Raw genomic sequence first — 19405 nt, forward strand, 5'->3', positions numbered from 1 at the left:
GGCTGAGCCCAAGGCGGGGCAGGATTTGTCCAGGCTTCTGTCCACTGCAGTTTCCTGGGTGCTGTCTGTGTTCTGGGTCTGAGTGGACGGTTGTGTCCTTCTCAAAGCTCTGTTTATCTTCTTGCTGCTGTTTTCAGGGCTACAAGATGGATGACCTCCTGACTCCCTATATTAGCCAGATGCTCACAGCCATGAGCAAACAGTGGGGCTCCAGGAGTGGCGAGCGAACAGTGGGAAGGCAGCTCTGGCCCCGTGCCTGCTCTCTAGGCAGCAGCTGGCTCAGGACCATCAGCAACCTCCACAGCCAGGGGAAGACTCTGACTACCCAGGCAGGGAGGTTGAGCTGGCTGGCCACCATGACAGCATCACCGTGGCCTCTGATCCTTCTTCCAGTGAGGTGGCCTTGCCAGGAGGCAGAACTCCCTCCATCCACCCTGAAGCATCTGGTTTGTTCTAGTTCTGGCTTGCTGTGACCTTGCCATTGTAAGAGCCAGTGCTCCTTGGATATCATTCGTAACTTAGACTAGTCCTACCATGTGACCTCTTTTGACTTTCTGTGCATGGCCTGGAAACGTAACCAAGAGGATGACCTAATTCTCCATGCCGGGAACAATCAAACCAAGATTATCCTGAAACCTAAGGGACTGGCTTAATTCCCAAAACTCCAGGAGCCTCAGCTGGTATGAGGGAGACAGATCACTTCGATACATAACAGTGTCTGAGTGCTGAGCCTCTGTTCAAATCTCCCTTGATGACTTCAGACATAAAGCCTGTGTTTATCTTCTGGCCCTATAGTGTCTTTGCTGGCGGGAAGGGGAGCAGGGTATTGTGTGGGGCTAGGGCAGGGTCCTGTTGGTGAGTGATCTATGTAAGCATCTCTGTGTTCTGCAAGTGCAGGGTCAAGCTAGTCTGGGATGGGGGTTGGGGAGCCTGAGTCCACAGTGTCCTTAAAAGGGGCTTAAAGGAATGGGTTGGGACCAGGGCAGGATGGGCGAGGCAATGCTGGATGTCATCCTGGGAGGTGGAAACATACGTGTGGTTGGCTGGAGATTCAGACAGGGAACCAGCTTCTGTGCCTTACCTAGGGCCAGTGGATCCAGAGTGGCCCTTACATCCTGCCATAAATGTCTCCTTGGTCAATCAAGAAACCTCCAAGAACCCCAGAACCTCCAAGAACCGTGCTGCCTGGGGGTTAAATCTTTATGTCCAGTGGGAGCCTGTAAAATATTACTTTGTTACCAGGATGGAACAACCAAGTTTGGACATGACCTGGGCAGCTCTGGGGTGAGGTCTTCAGACAGGGGAGGTGTGATGTGGGGGTGGAACACTCCTCTGGGCTGTGGCTAGGCTGAGAGTTTAGAGAGGTGACAGGAGAATCCTCTTGCCTCTGGCATGTTAAGGATTTGTCCTCAAGGCCCCTGATACTTCAGTTCAGCCAGCCTACCTCACTTGCCCTCAAATGCTCAAGAGTCTGGGGTTGCCTGCATGTAGGTGACAAACTATTCCACAGGGAGTGCTATTCCTGGTCTCCAGATGCCTGTGTGGGAGGGGGAGGGGCTGTTCCTGAAACAAAGTCCCCAAACCACACAGCCCTGTTTTCTAGGATGACAATGCGGCCATCTGAGGCAGCCCTGCCCCACCAATGTTTACAGGACTCCACAGTCAGCCCAGGATAAACCTGAGACACAGGGAAGGTGCTATGGTGTCTGCCCCGGCCCATCACCATATACACGGGAACATGAGCCCTGGACAAGGAGGGTGAGTAGGTGATGGTCACACAGTGGAACACAACTTCCTGCTTCTAACACAGGGTTCTCAGTTCGAGTCAAAAGTCAGCTTCAAGGTCAAAAGCCACTGGGTGGGCATGGGAATATGCCCATCACCCCACTGGAGAATCAGCCAGCGACAAGCTATGAGGACGCACCCCACGCACACTGTACGACAGGATGTGTGAGTGGGGTGAGATCTTTGCCCCCGCTCATGCCCATGCCACCTCTCCTGCTCTGACTCTGGACGGCATCTCTCTGGCACTCCTCCCTTGTCTTTGTCAGCCTTAGTGACCACAGAGGGCCCCAAAGATTGTATCAATTACCTTCTCAGTTCCTGAGAGGCTGCCTTTATTTATAGGCTGATGTTCACCACAGCCACTCCTTTAGCAGGGAATATTATGAAGGGTTAGGATGAGACAGATCCTCTGACACCTGGAGAACAACCAGCTCCAACTCCAGGACCACACTCCTTCCCCTCTGCTCATCCCCTGGAGAGGAAAGGCGAGACCAGAGTGGTTTTCCTGAGAGCTTCCCTGGCTCTTCCGCACCCTTTTCCTGACCTTTCTCTACCATCAGGTCACCCTGGGCACAGAGAGGGAGAAAAAGGAGAAGGAGGCAAGTTGAGGCTAATTATTCTTTGAAGACAGCCCAAAACGGGGAGAAGGACATGCTGGGTGTGGTGGAAACCATCATAAAAGAGGATTATTGGGGGCAGTCAATGGTGGGGGGCTCTTCAGATTACGTTTCAGGAGGAGGCCTCTCCACAGAGGGAACCATTGGTTCATTTGCCTCCAAAGTAGGCAATATGGTTCGGAGGGTAGCCTCTCTGTTGGCTTCCGAAGTGGGTGCTTGGATGGGTTCAAAGGCTGGCTCAGTGGGCACTAGTTGTCCAATGTCATCTGTGGGATGCATGGTTAGTGCAGTGGTTTCCTTGACAACCTCTGGTATAATGACTTCAGAGTCTGGATATTCCATTTTGCTCTTGGTTGCAAGTCCAGGTATTTCCACAACTTCCAAAACTTCATCATGGATGCTTGCACTTGGAGTTTCTGTGGGACAGAAAAGAAAACAACACAGATTCTTTCAAAGTCACTTCTCCAATCTTTTCCCGTCATGTGACAGAATCCTAGTCATCTTTAAAATGTCAGCTCCTCACTTATCATTTTAGATTCTTTCCCCCTAGTTCTCCTCCCTATCCAGCCTTTGGGCAGACTTTGCTATGGTCCTCAGTTTATCAAGGTGCTGGAGTTTAAGAGTCTGTTGTGTGAAGTTCTCACTCAAATGGGAGCATTCAGAAGGGTGAAATCAACATTTGCTTAAAGTTCATGGATTTCATAACCACTGCTTCCAAAGCAGCTTGAATAGAAAAATGAACACATCCTCAATTAGAATGGGAGCTTTTTAAGGACAGAGACTTTGTCTTGCTTGCCACCACATGTACAGTGCTCAGGAATATCTGTCACACAGTAATTGCTCAGAAAATAGTTTTTTATTTCTTTCAAAGTGAACGGTAGAAAAAATAGATGATGGAGACTTTTTCTAGTAATGCAGCTAGGAAATGGACTCCTATCAAGGACAAATTTAGAAACTGGATACTGTACAAAACTAAGAAGACATCTTAAATTTAAGATGTCTAAGAATTTACAATGTAATGAGGAAAAGTAGAGCCAAAATCTAGAAGAGAGTGAAAATCCAAAGAAGTCAGTCCAGAATCCAGTTATTTTTGCCCTGAGTGTAATTTCACTCGAAGAAACAGCTGCACACATGAGCTTCGTTTTTTTGTCAGCTTCATAGAAAGAAGGGGATTTTTATTGCGCTTGAATTGAATTTGTAATTCAATTCAATGATATCAAATATCTACAATATTAAGTTTTTAAATTATTTATGTGTTATATTGCTCCATTTATCTAGGTCTTCTTTTTCCTCATTAAACTTTTTGTAGTTTACAATGAACAATCATCTATCTTTGTAAGAGCTTACAATAATTTCCCAAAACTCCTAGCTAATGTTTTATGCTGTTATCAGTTCAATTTTGGTTGCTAGGTTGTGTCCAACTCTTTGCAACCCCATGGACTGCAGCACACCAGGCTTCCCTGTCCATCACCAATTTCTGGAGCTTGCTCAAATTCATGTCCATTGAGTCCATGATACCATCCAACCATCTCATCCTCTGTCATCCCCTTCTCCTCCTGCCTTCAATCTTTTCCAGCATCAGAGTCTTTTCAAATGAGTCCGTTTTTCACAGCAGGTATTGGCCAAGGTATTGGAGCTTCAGCCTCAGCATTAGTCCCTCCAATGAATATTCAGGACTGATTTCCTTTAGGATTGACTGGTTTGATCTTCCTGCAGTCCAAGGGACTCTCAAGAGTCTTATCTAACACCATAGTTCAAAAGCATCAACTCTTCTTTTATTTTTCATTTATTTTAATTGGAGGCTAATTACATTATTGTATTGGTTTTGCCATACTTTGACATGAATCTGCCCTGGGTGTACATGTGTTCCCCATCTTGAACCCCCTTCCCTCCCCATCCCATCCCTTTGGTTCATCCCAGTACACCAGCCCGAGCATCCTGTATCATGCATCGAAACTGGTCTGGCGATTCATTTCACATATGATAATATACATGTTTCAATGCTCAGCTTTCTTAATGGTCCAACTCTCACATCCATATGTGACTACTGGAAAAACCATAGCTTTGACTAGGCAGACCTTTATCAGCATTTATAACTTTGCTGTTATAAATGATGCTATTTCAATTTTTAAAGTTTCTAATTATTCACTGATAATATATCAACATACAATTGGTTTTTCTGTATATTGATCTTATATCCTGAGGCATTGCTTAAGTCACCAGTTGTATTAGATTTGTTGTTTGAGTCCTTAGAATTTTTTAATGTAAATAATCATATCTTTGAATCAGGAGTTTTATTTCTTCCTTTATGCCTGTTATTTATCTTACTAAACTGGCTAGGATCTCCAGTACAATGCTAAACAGCACTAGTAAGAGAGATAGCCTCACTTTATTTCTGATCTTAGAGAGAAAATGCTGTTTCACCATTAAAAAGTATGTTGGCTGGAGGTTTTTTGTGTAAATATCTCTCATTCGATTGAGGAAGTTTCATTCCAGGTCTAGTTTACTCAGAGCTTTGAACATAGTTGATTTTGTCAAATATGCATTTTCTATTTAACTTTGTTAATATGGTAGATTAATTTGATCAATTCTCAAATGATAAATTCATCTTGCACTACTGGTATAAACATCACTTGCTCCCAATGTTTCATCCTTTTTTCTACTGATGGATTCAATCTGCTAATGTTTTGTTCAGGATTTTTATGTCTAAGCTCATGAAAGATATTGATTTATGAATTTAGTTATTGTACTTACTTTCTTTGTCAGACATTTTTTATATGAGACTATTGCTGACCTCAAAGAATCAGCCCCTCTTTTTTTCAGAGTTGGTATAAAAATTGGTATTATTTATCAAATATTTGATTAACTGATGTAACTTGTTGGGCCTGGACTTTTCTTTGGGGTAGATTTTTGATTCACAGATTTGATTCTGATAGTCAGTGAGTTACTACAAATTTCAGCTTCTTTCAGTTCTGATAAGCTGTACATTTCAAGGAACTTGTCTACTTCATTTAAATTGTCAAGTTTAATGGTTTAAAATGTTTAAAATTTTTCTTTTTATTTCTAGGATTTGGATTTAGTCCCTCTTTCATTAATCATTCATCATACTGTCAATCAATTTCTCTTATTAAGAATTTATCAATTCTATTAATCTTTCCTAAGAACAAACTTTCACTTTTAAAAGATTTCTCTGTTGCTTCATCTTTTCTATTCCATTGCTCCTATCCATCTTATTTCCTTCCTTTTACTTGGAAAAAAATTTACTTAGCTTTTTAAGATTGGTTACATATTGATTAAGTTTCTACCTTAACAATCTTTCTTCTAACATTTAAAGTTACAAATTTCCCTCTAGGTTCGGTTTTACACTGTACCCCACAAATTCTGCCATTATATAGGCATTATCCTTTAAAAATATTTTCCAATTTCCATTGTGATTAATCCCTTTATCAATGAACAGTTTAGAGATACATTAATTTCAAGTATTTAGAGGACTATTTAGATATTTTCTTGTTTCTAACTTAATTCCTTTTGTGATCACGGAACAAAATGTGTGATTTTTATCTTTTGAAATTTACTGATGACACAGTTTATTATATTTTCATATTTTTGGCATCCCTAATTATTGTAATTTTAGTCATTTTTACTACTTTTGTTTTTTTAATCTTCATACTTTCTTTAGAAGTGATCCATCTCCTACCTTTATTATACATGTACATTTTCCAGCGAGATTTTTACTTTTGCATGCTTCCTTATTATCAGTTAGTGCCATTTCTTTTCAACTTAAAGAACTCCCTTTAACATTTCTTACAGAACTGGTTTAGTGGTGATGAACCTCATCTAGCTTTTGTTTATCTGGGAAACTCTTGATCTCTCCTTCAACTCTTGATGGGTAGAGAATTCCTGGTTGATCAGATTCAAGACCATTAATATTAACTCTTTATCAGGTAGACTGCTCATCTCAATTTCATTTAGTTCTTTTTCTGAGGTTTAGTCTTGTTATTTTATTTGGAACATATTTCTCTCTCCCCTCATTTTGCTTAATTCTCTCTGTATTAGGTAAATCAGCAAACTCTTCTAGATTCATTTTATGGCTAGCAATGTACATTTGAAAATGTTGTGTATTCTGTAGTTGTTAAGTATATCTTCTGTCAATTAGGTCATGTTCACTGAAAGTATTCAGATAACTTTTCTGATTTTATTTTTTGGGTGTTTAGTTGTTCTTTCAGGTAATAAGAGAAGAATCTTAAAATCCCTAAGTATGATTTCTCTCTTTCAGCTTTTGTTTAATATGTTTTGAAGCTCTGCTATAAGTATGTATAGTGGCTTCCTGATACATCAACCATTTTATCATTATGAAATCCTCATTTCTAACAATGCTCCATGCTTTGAAGTTTTTTCAGATATTATTTCTGAGTCTTATTGTTTACATGGCATATTATTTTCTATCCTTGTGGTTTTACTCTGTGTTTTTGTATTTTAAGTATTTCTTTTGTAGACAGCATATGTGTTGGTCCTGCTTCTATCCAGTCTGACAATTCCTACACATGTTTTGAGAATTTGGTTCATTTATATTTAATGTAATTAATAAAATGGTTGAATTTGTGACTACCATGTTTCAACTTGTTTTCTATTTGCTTTGTGTATTATTTTGTTTCCTTTGTTTTCTTTTTCCTCAATCCATCTGCTACAAGAGATATTTTCCTGCTGGCTTTGAAGAATTAAGATGTCACGCTTTGAAAAAACCTTATGACTAGGACCTGAAGGTAGTCTCTAGGATCTTAGAGTAAAACTATTCTAAGAATGATTAAGGAAACGGATGGCTTCAGTGTTGTAATTTTAAGGAACTGAATTATGCCAACAACCCATGAGCCTGGAAGAGGACTCTGGTGTCTCAGATGAGATTGCAGCCCAGGCCAATACCTTGATGTTATCCTCATGAGACCCTGTACAGTGGACTCAGCAAAACTGTGCCTAGACTCCTGGCCCAATAAACTGTAAGATGATAAATTTGTGTGGTTTTTTTGAGCTGCTAGGTCTCAGGTAATGTGTTACATAGCAATTAAAAACTAACCATACAGTAATACAATATTTCCAAAATGAAGCACAAAATTAAATAGGCTAGGGACTTCCCTAGCATGGCTAAGACTCCATGCTTTTAATTTAGGGGGCCCAGATTCACTCCCTGGTCAGGGAACTAGATCCCACATGCTGCAACTAAGAGTTTGTGTGCAACAACTAAAAACTCCACATGCCACAACTGTGACCTGGTACAGTCAAAAAAATTAAACAGGCTAAAAATAAAAACAAATCCAAATTGGCTGGCATATTGAGTGCAGCACTTTCAAAGCATCATCTTTCAAGACTTGAAATAGCTCAACTGGAAATCCATCACCCTCCACTAGCTTTGTTAGTAGTGATGCTTTCTAAGGCCCACTTGACTTCACATTCCAAGATGTCTGGCTCTAGGTCAGTGATCACGTTATTGTGACTATCTTGGTCGTGAAGATCTTTTTTGTACAGTTCTTCTGTGTATTCCTGCCTCCTCTTCTTAATATCTTCTGCTTCTGTTAGGTCCATACCATTTCTGTCCTTTATCGAGCCCATCTTTGCAGGAAATGTTCCCTTGGTATCTCTAATTTTCTTGAAGAGGTCTCTTGTTTTTCCCATTCTGTTGTTTTCCTCTATTTCTTTGCATTGATCACTGAGGAAGTCTTTCTTATCTCTCCTTGCTATTCTTTGGAACTCTGCATTGAGATGCTTATATCTTTCCTTTTCTCCTTTGCTTTTCGCCTCTCTTCTTTTCACAGCTATTTGTAAGGCTTCCTCAGACAGCCATTTCGCTCTTTTGCATTTCTTTTCCATGGGGATGGTCTTGGTCCCTGTCTCCTGTACAATGTCACGAACCTCCGTCCAGAGTTCATCAGGCACTCTATCTATCAAGTGGGCCTTAGAAAGCATTACTACTTACAAAGCTAGTGGAGGTGATGGAATTCCAGTTGAGCTATTTCAAGTCTTGAAAGATGATGCTGTGAAAGTGTTGCACTCAATATGCCAGCAGATTTGGAAAACTCAGCAGTGGCCACAGGACTGGAAGAGGTCAGTCTTCATTCCAATCCCAAAGAAAGGCAATGCCAAAGAATGCTCAAACTACCGCACAATTGCACTCATCTCACACGCTAGTAAAGTCATGCTCAAAATTCTCCAAGCCAGGCTTCAGCAGTATGTAAACCGTGAACTCCCAGATGTTCAAGCAGGTTTTAGAAAAGGCAGAGGTACCAGAGATCAAATTGCCAACATCCGCTGGATCATGGAGAAAGCAAGAGAGTTTCAGAAAAACATCTATTTCTGCTTCATTGACTATGCCAAAGCCTTTGACTGTGTGGATCACAAGAAACTGTGGAACATTCTGAAAGAGATGGGAATCCCAGACCACCTGACCTGCCTCTTGAGAAACCTGTATGCAGGTCAGGAAGCAACAGTTAGAACTGGACATGGAACAACAGACTGTTTCCAAATAGGAAAAGGTGTACGTCAAGGTTGTATATTGTCACCCTGCTTATTTAACTTATATGCAGAGTACATTATGAGGAACGCTGGGCTGGAAGAAGCACAAGCTGGAATCAAGATTGCTGGGAGAAATATCAATAACCTCAGATATGCAGATGACACTACCCTTATGGCAGAAAGTGAAGAGGAACTCAAAAGCCTCTTGATGATAGTGAAAGAGGAGAGTGAAAAGGTTGGCTTGAAGCTCAACATCCAGAAAACGAAGATCATGGCATCTGGTCCCATCACTTCATGGCAAATAGATGGAAAAACAGTGGAAACAGTGTCAGACTTTATTTTTTGGGGGCTCCAAAATCACTGCAGATGCTGATTGCAGCCATGAAATTAAAAGGCGCTTGCTCCTTGGAAGGAAAGTTATGACCAACCTTGATAGTATATTAAAAAGCAGAGACATTACTTTGCCAACCAAGGTCTGTCTAGTCAAGGCAATGGTTTTTCCCATGGTCATGTATGGATGTGAGAGTTGGACTGTGAAGAAAGCTGATCGCCGAAGAATCGATGCTTTTGAACTGTGGTGTTGGAGAAGACTCTTGAGAGTCCCTTATACTGCCAGGAGATCCAACCAGTCCATTCTAAAGGAGATCAATCCTGGATGTTCATTGGAGGGACTGATGCTAAAGCTGAAACTGCAATACTTTGGCCACCTCATGCAAAGAGTTGACTCACTGGAAAAGACTCTGATGCTGGGAAATGTTGGGGGCGGGAGGAGAAGGGGACGACGGAGAATGAGATGGCTGGATGGCATCACCGACTCTGTGGACATGAGTTTGAGTGTACTCCGGGAGTTGGTGATGGACAGGGAGGCCTGGTGTGCTGTGATTCATGGGGTCGCGGAGAGTCGGACACGACTGAGCGACTGAACTGAACTGAACTGAAAAATAAAAACAAACGGTCTTGGCAACCCATAGGATAATAAGAAACCACCTAACATCTGATAACAGAAAGAGGGTAGTGGCAGAAAAATATTAGAAAAAATACAGACTGAAAATTTATACTCTTACTGATCTAAGAAGCTCAGCAAGATAAACACAGTCATATACACTAAGGTAAATCATCTTACTGAAAACCAGCAGTAAAAGGAACAATCTTCAAAAGTAGCCAGAGTAAAAGAACACGTTACAAGTAGAGGAACAATGATAAAAAACAGAAGACTTCTTTCTTGAAAGAATTTTCACAAGAAACAACTACATACAGAAGACAGAAGATTGGACTTTTTTTAAAGGGCTGAAAAATGCATCCTAAAGCCAGAGAGGTGGCAGCAGCAGGACACACCTCTCTCTGAGGTAGTCGTGGTGACACTGCTAGTGTTGGAGGCTAGATTCTCCCCACTCTGGTTGGGTCTGGGCTGTGGCTCCTGCTTCTTTCCAGTTTTCCTTGTTCCTTCCCTGATTCTAAACTTAGGCCTTTGCCTTGTAGGCATCTCTCTGAGGTCCTCAAAGAGTATTTCTACACATTTATGTAGATCATGCAAAACCGGTTTTTGTAAATGGGCAACTAAAAACTCTCAAAAACAGGAAGAAGTCTTAATTTATTTTCTACTCATCTTATTTTCTTCACATTTCAACCTGGTGGGAATTCAGGGTCAAGTAAACCGTGCTTTCCGAAGGCATTATAATTACTGCCTTCATTCAAACTTAAACAGTTCTTTTAACTTTCCTTCAAAACTTCTCTTCCATCCATGGTTTTCTCATCGTTTTCACATTTTTATTTCTTGGTTGGATTACTGTTATGGGCTAAATTGTATAACACACAAATTCATATGTTAAAGCCCTAACCACTAGCACTTCGATATAGGACTAATTTAGGAGATAAATCTTTTAAAGACAGGATCAAAATGAGGTCATTATGGTGAGCCCTGATCCAGTCTGAGCAGAGAAGAGAAAATCTGGAGACACTGAGGACACTGGGGGTTCGTGTGTGCGCAGAGGAATCGCAGTGTGAGGACACAAGAAAGTGGCCATCTGTAAGCCGAGGAGAGAGGCCCCAGAAGAAAGCAAACCTGCTGATGCTTGTGCCTCTAGCCCCCAGAACTGCAAGAAAAATCAGTTTCTGTTGTTAAAGGCACCCAGTCTGTGGTATTTTGTTTGGGCAGCCCTAGTTTACTAATATAACTACTAAAAAGCATAAGGCAGCTGGAACACAGACTTCAGTCATCTTAAAAGCCAGCAGAGTGATCTTTTTAAAATGCATAAAACTCAGTTACTGGAAATCTCTATCTTAAGAAATTTGGATCAGCTTGGTTAAACCACTCAATTTTACAGTAGGAAAGACAATTGCTCTTCACATTTCTGAACTTGGTTTTCATGGTCCCTATGGATCCATTCCTGCAACTCTAAGTAATGTATGTGTTGAATACTCTGCCAGCTGGTACCCACCATCTCATGATCTTTACCATTGTCCACAAGAAATTAAACCAATTCATGATTTTGTGACTGCTTCAACTTTACTTAAGGCTCCACGAGCCACGGGAGGAAACTGCATTATGTACTGCACAGTCCTCTGCCTCCTAAATGGTTTTCCCTTGGACATTGCACTGGCTTCCCAAACCAGTGACTCACTGTGTGATTATCCCCACCACCTCCCGAAATATAAACTTTAGCTTCCCTTCCTTTACTGGACCTATCTCACTTACTCAGCCGTTAGTTATGCTGCTGATCAATAAGTTATTCTGCTATTCTTTTTTTTTTTTTTTGATCTTTATTTATTTTTTTTTATTTTACAATATTATATTGGTTGGTTTTGCCATACATTGACATGAATTCACCCCAGGTGTACATGAGTTCCCCCTCCTGAACCCCCGTCTCACCTCCCCCCTCCCTTTATCCTTCCTCTTGGTCATCCCCGCACACCAGCCCCGAGTATCCTGTAACATGCATTGACCCTGAACTGCTGATTCGTTTCACATATGACAACATACATGTTTCAATGTCATTCTCTCAAATCATCCCACCCTCACCCTCTCCCACAAAGTCCCAAAGACTGTTCGATACAACTATGTCTCTTTTGCTGTCTCGTACACAGAAGTCTAAGCATATTACTCCCTTGCTTGAAACTCATTCTCCATTTCCTGATTGCTTATATGCAGAGCCTAGATTCTAGACCAGAATTTCAGGATCTCTGCAATTTTCTCCTTCCACATTCCAACATACATCACAACTGAAGCCACACAAAACACACTGAGCTGTGATGAACACGGCAGCCTCTCTGTCCTGGAACTAGATACCTGAACCAAAGATGTCAACTGTTATACCTTTGCCTGCTTCCTCACTGCTCTCTGTGGGCCAGAAGATCTTTTCTCTTGAACCACCCTCCACAGACAGCTTTCAGGTACTTCAGCCTCTCAGAATGCCTGGCACAAAGCAGGGACTCAATAATAATCGTGTGATGAATGAATATATGAACAAGAGAGCAAATATACACCCACATTCAAAATCTTCCAAGAACTCTCACTGCTTAGAAGATAAAGTCCACAATGAATTCTGATGTCAAGAGCCCTCTAGAATCTGTGCCCAGCCTGTTTCTCCCAACTTCTCACTGGTTCCCATTCCACAATTTTAGACTCCTTAAATTCTTGTTAGAAACATTAAAGGCAGGCCCTGCTTTCTGGAGGCAATGACTTCCTAAAGGCCTCTGACTTTACCTGTGTAACTGGTGATACCATGGAGGGTTTTTTCACTCTGGCTCTCTCTCCTCCTAGAATGAAGCAGAGGGACCATGAGCCTCAAATACCTCTTTCAAAGTGAAAATAATACAGGCAGTGGCCACAAAAGAACATTACCCAGTCAAATGTTACCTTAGGTGGAGGGTTTGTAGTTTCCCCCTTTAAAAGATAACTCAAATGAGGGAATGATGGGCATGATGAGATCTAAAGAACCATGTAGTCTCTTTCAGCTAAAATTCTTCTACCAGATGTCCCGTCTTCTGCCTGAACCTTGTAATCTTGTAGCATTTTCCCCTCAAGAATTCCCAAATGTCATTTTCTTGGACAGATACAAAGACTATGATCTAGAAAGGGGCAGTGATTTTCCCAGGGTCACCCAGCAACTACAGGAAAAGCCAGGACCAAAACCCAGGTTTCCTGGAGGTGAGCTTGCTCTTCACACAGCACCCTGCTGTGTCCCATCCTATGGAAGGTGGGGAGGTGGAGGCACTTGTTCTGAACGACCTTCAACTCCTGTCCTCTCCCAACTGATCCACAAGGGATCTGCAGTAACAGATCTGCAGTAAGCTTTAGTGAGAGTCCTTGACCTTGGGATATGGTCTCACATTGAGGAGGTAGGCAGGGTGTGAGAAGCTGCAGGCAGTATAAGAAGAAATAGGAGGTTTGAAAGAGAAAACCCTGTCTCCCTGAGGATTTGCCATGTGGGACTATGAGAAGAATGTAACTGTTTTTTCTTAAAGTTCCATCAAATCATGTATATTTTTATTTGGGGGAAAAATGTTTAAAATTACAAAAATATGCTTACCAATAAAAATGAAATATGGCAACAATGAAAACTGCAGATAGAATATCCAAGAAAATCCACATGAACAGATAGAACTTTGGTGTCTGCAAAACAGAAAACACAGTTTTAGGCATTTACAGTTGGAGAAGATTGTAAATCATGTGACTCAAGTCCCTTGCTTGAGCGGGAATGGAGAGGGGGCAGAGCAGGAGGAGGAACCTTGATTGCCGGGACTGAAGTCAAACACAGAGAATACCTGCTGCTAACCTAACAATCCCTCTTTACATGGGCCGAGGACTCTACAAGGACTAAAACACTTCACACACATCATTTCCCTAGACCCTCGACAGAGGTCAGAGGGAGTCACAGAGACGTCACAGAGCAAGTCTTCTCTGGACCCAGGACTGCAGCCCAAGTTCCTTGACTTCTAGTGCTCTATGTGCTCATGGCACAGGTTCCCAAACCTGGCTGTGCATCCAGATCCACCTGAGCCGCAGCCTTTCGTAATACAGCTTCCTGGGCCTCGTTAGCGACTCAGGAATCAGAATTTCTTCATCTTTAACAAGCTCCCCAGAAACAAGCAGCCAGTCTGTGAACCAGCATTTAGGAATCATTCTTCTAAGTCATTGTGCTTCAAATAAGCATGCTAAAATTATAATTCTTAACTAAGACTAGCATGCCTACTTGTTGAAGCTCCTTGACTGAATCACCCATTTTACAGACCTCCATATCCTAGCTTCTGAGTTTTTAAATTCCTAGCTTCATCTCCTGGCTTATGAGTTTTTAAATTCCCTGGTTTGATCTTCCCTTTCTACTTTCAATATTTCACCTCCAATACTACATGATGGTACTGGGTCTGGCATTTTTTTCTTTCTTATGCCATTTTCTACTCTATCTCAAGGTCTTTTCTTGGACTGATTAGTAGAAAGAAAGAAGAGAAAGAAATAAATGATAGTAATGATTTTATTATTAGTAATGATAATATTATCATTATTATATTATATAATAATATTATCATTATTATAATATTATCGTAACAATAACACAAATGATGGTGATGATGATAAGAACTAATATTAATGAGCAATTATAGGAGCTAAGGAAGTGTTCTCAGCATATTAAGGGTATTTTCACAGTTAATCCTTCAAACAGCTCTAGTAGGCAGGTACAGCAGAAGCTTTCAATCAAGTTCCACTAACCTAAGGCTCTTAATGCCCTCTCAGAACATGACCAATGCCTTGGCCTGTTCCAGGATGCCCACCAGGTGGGCTGCACAGTCAATGAGAATCAGTTGTTTTTACTGTCCATATGGCTTTAGAACAGCTGCGCTTGTTATGATTGTGTGGTATAATTAAATGGTACTTAGATCTGTACATCCGATCTATCGTTTAGTCCTCACTGTCAGACGGTGAAATACCTGATATTTCATGAGAAATGTTGTAGATAGCAATTTGTGTGTGAATTTGGATGGATGGATGGATAGACAGATGGACAGATGTATATATCTTTTTATCTATGAAATTCATTTTCACACATTGGAGAAGGAAATGGCAACCCACTCCAGTGTTCTTGCCTGGAGAATCCCAGGGACGGGGGAGCCTGGTGGGCTTCCGTCTATGGGGTCACACAGAGTCGGACACGACTGAGGTGACTTAGCAGCAGCAGTAGCAGCAGTAGATCTGTAAAAGCTGAGTAAGAAAAATATGGCATTTTCAAAGGATACTAAGTCAATGCTTTTTAAAAGTTGATGATGTCAGGAAAAGTCATTAAAAAATAAACTGGAGGACTTCCTTGGAGATGCAGTGAATTAAAATCTACCTACCAATGCAGGAGGTGCAAGAGACATAGGTTCAATCCCTGGGTTGGGAGGACCCCCTGGAGGAGGAAATGGCAACCCACTCCAGTATTCTTCCTTGGAGAATACCATGGACAGAGGAGCCTGGTAGGTTACAGTCCATAGGGTTACAAAAAGTCAGACACGACTGAGCATGCACACATTCACTGAAGGGGACATATGATCAATCCCTGCTCTGGGAAGAGTTCACATGCTGCAGAGCAAACTAAAGACCACGTGCCACAACTACAGAGTGAGTACTTTAGAGCCCGCAAGCCACAGCTTCTGAGCCTGTGTGCCACAACTACTGAAGCCCACATGCTCTAGGGCCCAAGAACTACAACTACTGAGCCTGTGTGCCCTAGAGCCTGTGTGACAAGAGAAGACACTGAAGTGAGAAGCCTGCTCGTTTCAACAAAGAGTAGCCTCTCCTTGCTGCAACTAGAGAAAGCCCATGCAAAGCAACGAAGGCCCAGTGCAGCCCTAAATAAATAAATAAAAATAAACTGCAAATGAATTAGATGTGAATGACACACTAAGAGACTGGGGGTGAGGGGATTATTATAAAAATCTGGGTGGATTCCTCATTCTCCCAATGACTTTAAGTTACTATTGTGCTTTAAGACTCGGACATGACTTAGTGACTGAACAACAAATACAAGGAAGCAAACTTAGAAATCATAGCTGGTTCATTTGGAAGTATATATAAGCAAGTGAATACAGAATTCAATCAGCTAAAATACCCTCAAAGGAAAGACCTTGCGTCTATGTCAAAAGGTGAATGAATATTTTAAAATGTATTTGCTATGTATGTGGTAGATTGCTTATGAAACAATCACAATCAGTTCAGTTCAGTCACTCAATTGTGTCCGACTCTTTGCAACCCCATGAATCACAGCACGCCAGGCCTCCCTGTCCATCACCAACTCCTGGAGTTCACTCAAACTCATATCCATCGAGTTGGTGATGCCGTCCAGCCATCTCATTCTCTGTCATCCCCTTCTCCTCCTGCCCAAAATCCTTCCCAGCATCAGAGTCTTTTCCAGTGAGTCAGCTCATTGCATGAGGTGGCCAAAGTATTGTAGTTTCAGCTTTAGCATCAGTCCCTCCAATGAACACCCAGGATTGATCTCCTTTAGAATGGACTGGTTGGATCTCCTTGCAGTCCAAGGGACTCTCACGAGTCTTCTCCAGCACCACAGTTCAAAAGCATTAATTCTTCAGCAATCAGCTTTCTTCACAGTCCAACTCTCACATCCATACATGACCACTGAAAAAACCATAACCTTGACTAAACGGACCTTTGTCGGCAAAGTAATGTCTCTGCTTTTTAGTATACTAACTAGGTTGGTCATAACTTTCCTTCCAAGGAGTAAGCGTCTTTTAATTTCATGGCTACAATCAGCATCTGCAGTGATTTTGGAGCCCAAAAAAATAAAGTCTGACACTGTTTCCACTGTTTCCCCATCTATTTCAAATCCCTTATGATTATACAGTGGAAGTGAGAAATAGATTTAAGGGACTAGATCTGATAGATAGAGTGCCTGATGAACTATGGACAGAGGTTCGTGACACTGTACAGGAAACAGGGACCAAGACCATCCCCATGGAAAAGAAATGCAAAAAAGCAAAATGGTTGTCTGAGGAGGCCTTACAAATAGCTGTGAAAAGAAGAGAAGCGAAAAACAAAGGAGAAAAGGAAAGATATAAGCATCTGAATGCAGAGTTCCGAAGAATAGCAAGGAGAGATAAGAAAGCCTTCCTCAGCAACCAATGCAAAGAAATAGAGGAAAACAATAGAATAGGAAAGACAAGAGATCGCTTTAAGAAAATTAGAAATTCCAAGGGAACATTTCATGCAAAGATGGGCTCGATAAAAGACAGAAATGGTATGGACCTAACAGAAGCAGAAGATATTAAGAAGAGGTGGCAAGAATACACAGAAGAACTGTACAAAAAAGATCTTCACGACCCAGATAATCACAATGGTGTGATCACTCACCTAGAGCCAAACATCTTGGAATGTGAAGTCAAGTGGGCCTTAGAAAGCATCACTAAGAACAAAGCTAGTGGAGGTGATGGAATTCCAGTTGAGCTCTTTCAAATCCTGAATGATGATGCTGTGAAAGTGCTGCACTCAATATGCCAGCAAATTTGGAAAACTCAGCAGTGGCCACAGGACTGGAAAAGGTCCATCTTCATTCCAATCCCAAAGAAAGGCAATGCCAAAGAATGCTCAAACAATCACAATAACCCTCCCCAAATGCAGGCCTGTGTGCAATATGACTTGGTTGTTCCTCTCTGTCAAGAGCTAACGTCTGTTGCTCCCTGCCCGACCTTGAATCTGGACTTGACCATGTCATTATCGTTGGTCTGTGGAACATTAGCAAACATCAGATTAGGAGATCCTTAGAAAGGCACATGCACTGGGGCTTGACCTCTCTCACTACTGAGAACCCAGCACCACCAGGCAAACATGAGTAAAACTGGCCTCCTTGAGGATGAGTGGCCAAATGAAGGGAGACCACAGTCATTCCAGGTAAGATCCTACACATGTGGATGAGGCCATCCTAGACACCCAGTTCAACCAAACTGGAGAAAGCACTCAGCCATTATACAGAATGTGAAAAACAAATATTTTAAGCACTAAGTATTAGGTAGGTTTTTTCCGACATGGCCAAATCCAGGCTTAGACCAAAAAAGTGGGGAAAACCACTAGACCAGTCAGGTACAACTTAAATCAAATTCCCTGTTAATACACATTGGAGGTGATGAAGAGATTCAAGTGATTAGATCCAGTAAACAGAGTGCCTGAAGAACTGTGGGCAGGGATCCATAATACTGTACAGGAGACAGCGAACCAAACCATCCTAAAGAAAAAGAAATGCAAGAAGGTAAAATGATTATCTGATGAGGCTTTACAAACAGCTGAAGAAAGGAGAAGTGAAAAACAAGAAAGAAAGGGAAAGGTATACCCATCTAAATGCAGAGTTCCAGAGAATAGCAAGGAGAGACAAGAAGGCTGTTCTTCAAAAATAGCGCAAAGAAACACAGGAAAATAACAGAAAGTATAAGATTAGAGATCTCTTCAAGAAAACTGGAAATATCAAAGGAATATTTCATCCAAAGATAGATACAATAAAGGACAGAAACAGTAAAGGCCTAATAGAAGCAGAAGAGATCAAGAAGAGATGGAAAGAATACATAGAAGAACTGTACAAAAAAGATTTTAATGACCCAGATAACCACAATGGTGTAATCAGTCACCCAGAACCAGACATTCTGGAGTGTGAAGTCACATGGGCCTTAGGAAGCACTGCTGCCAATAAAGCTAGTGGAGGTGATGGAATTCCAGCAGAGCTACTTAAAATCCTAAAGATGATGCTATTAAAGTGCTGCATTCAATATGTCAACAAATTTGGAAAATGCAGCAGTGGCCACAGGACTGGAAAAGGTCAATCCTTATCCCAGTTCCCAAGAAGGTTCTAAAGAATGTTCAAATCACTGTACAATGGCTCTCATCTCCCATGCTAGTAAGGTTATTCTCAAAATCCTCCAAGCTAGGCTTCAGCATTATGTGAAACAAGAAATGCCAGGTGTTCAAGCTGGATTTAGAAAAAGTAGATGAACCAGAGATCAAACTGGCAACATTTGCTGGATCATTGAGAAAGCAAGAGAATTGCAGAAAAACATCTATCTCTATTTCATTGACTACGCCATTGACTGTGTATATCATAACAAACTGTGGGAAACTCTTAAAGAAATGGGAATACCAGATCATCTTACCTGTCTCCTGAGAAACCTGTATGCGGGTCAAGAAACAGCAATACCCTGAATGGAACAACTGACTAGTTCAGGATTGAAAAAGGAGTACGACAAGGCTATTTATTGTCATCCAGTTTGTTTAACCTATATGCTGAGCACATCATGTGAAATGCACCGCTTGATGAGTTACAAGCTGGAATCAAAATTGCTGGGAGAAACAGCAACAACCTCAGATATATGAATGAAGCTACTCTAATGGCAGAAAGCAAAGAGGAACTAAAGAGCCTCTTGATTAGGGTAAAGGAGGAGAGTGAAAAAGCTGGCTTACAACTCAACATTGAAAAAAGTAAGATCGTGCCATCCAGTCCCATACTTCATGGCAAATAGAAGGG

The 19405-nt window shown here is 41.5% G+C and overlaps 1 protein-coding gene across 1 annotated transcript in view; it reads right to left on the minus strand.

Annotated features, from left to right (window-relative positions):
• Positions 1-2507: 2507 nt before the first annotated feature.
• Positions 2508-19405, minus strand: part of LOC129548370 (glycerophosphodiester phosphodiesterase 6-like) — a 110441-nt gene continuing 93543 nt past the window's right edge. The window contains exons 14-16 of the mRNA XM_088832221.1: positions 13436-13518; positions 12610-12662; positions 2508-2818 (exon numbers count right to left, since the gene is read on the minus strand). Of these exons, the coding sequence (XP_088688347.1) occupies positions 2508-2818; positions 12610-12662; positions 13436-13518 (447 nt within the window). The remainder of the gene's footprint in view (positions 2819-12609; positions 12663-13435; positions 13519-19405) is intronic.

Source organism: Moschus berezovskii, chromosome 25 (assembly GCF_049115385.1).
Source record: "Moschus berezovskii isolate FMDL1 chromosome 25, NW_MosBer_1.0, whole genome shotgun sequence".
Lineage (NCBI taxonomy): Eukaryota > Metazoa > Chordata > Mammalia > Artiodactyla > Moschidae > Moschus > Moschus berezovskii.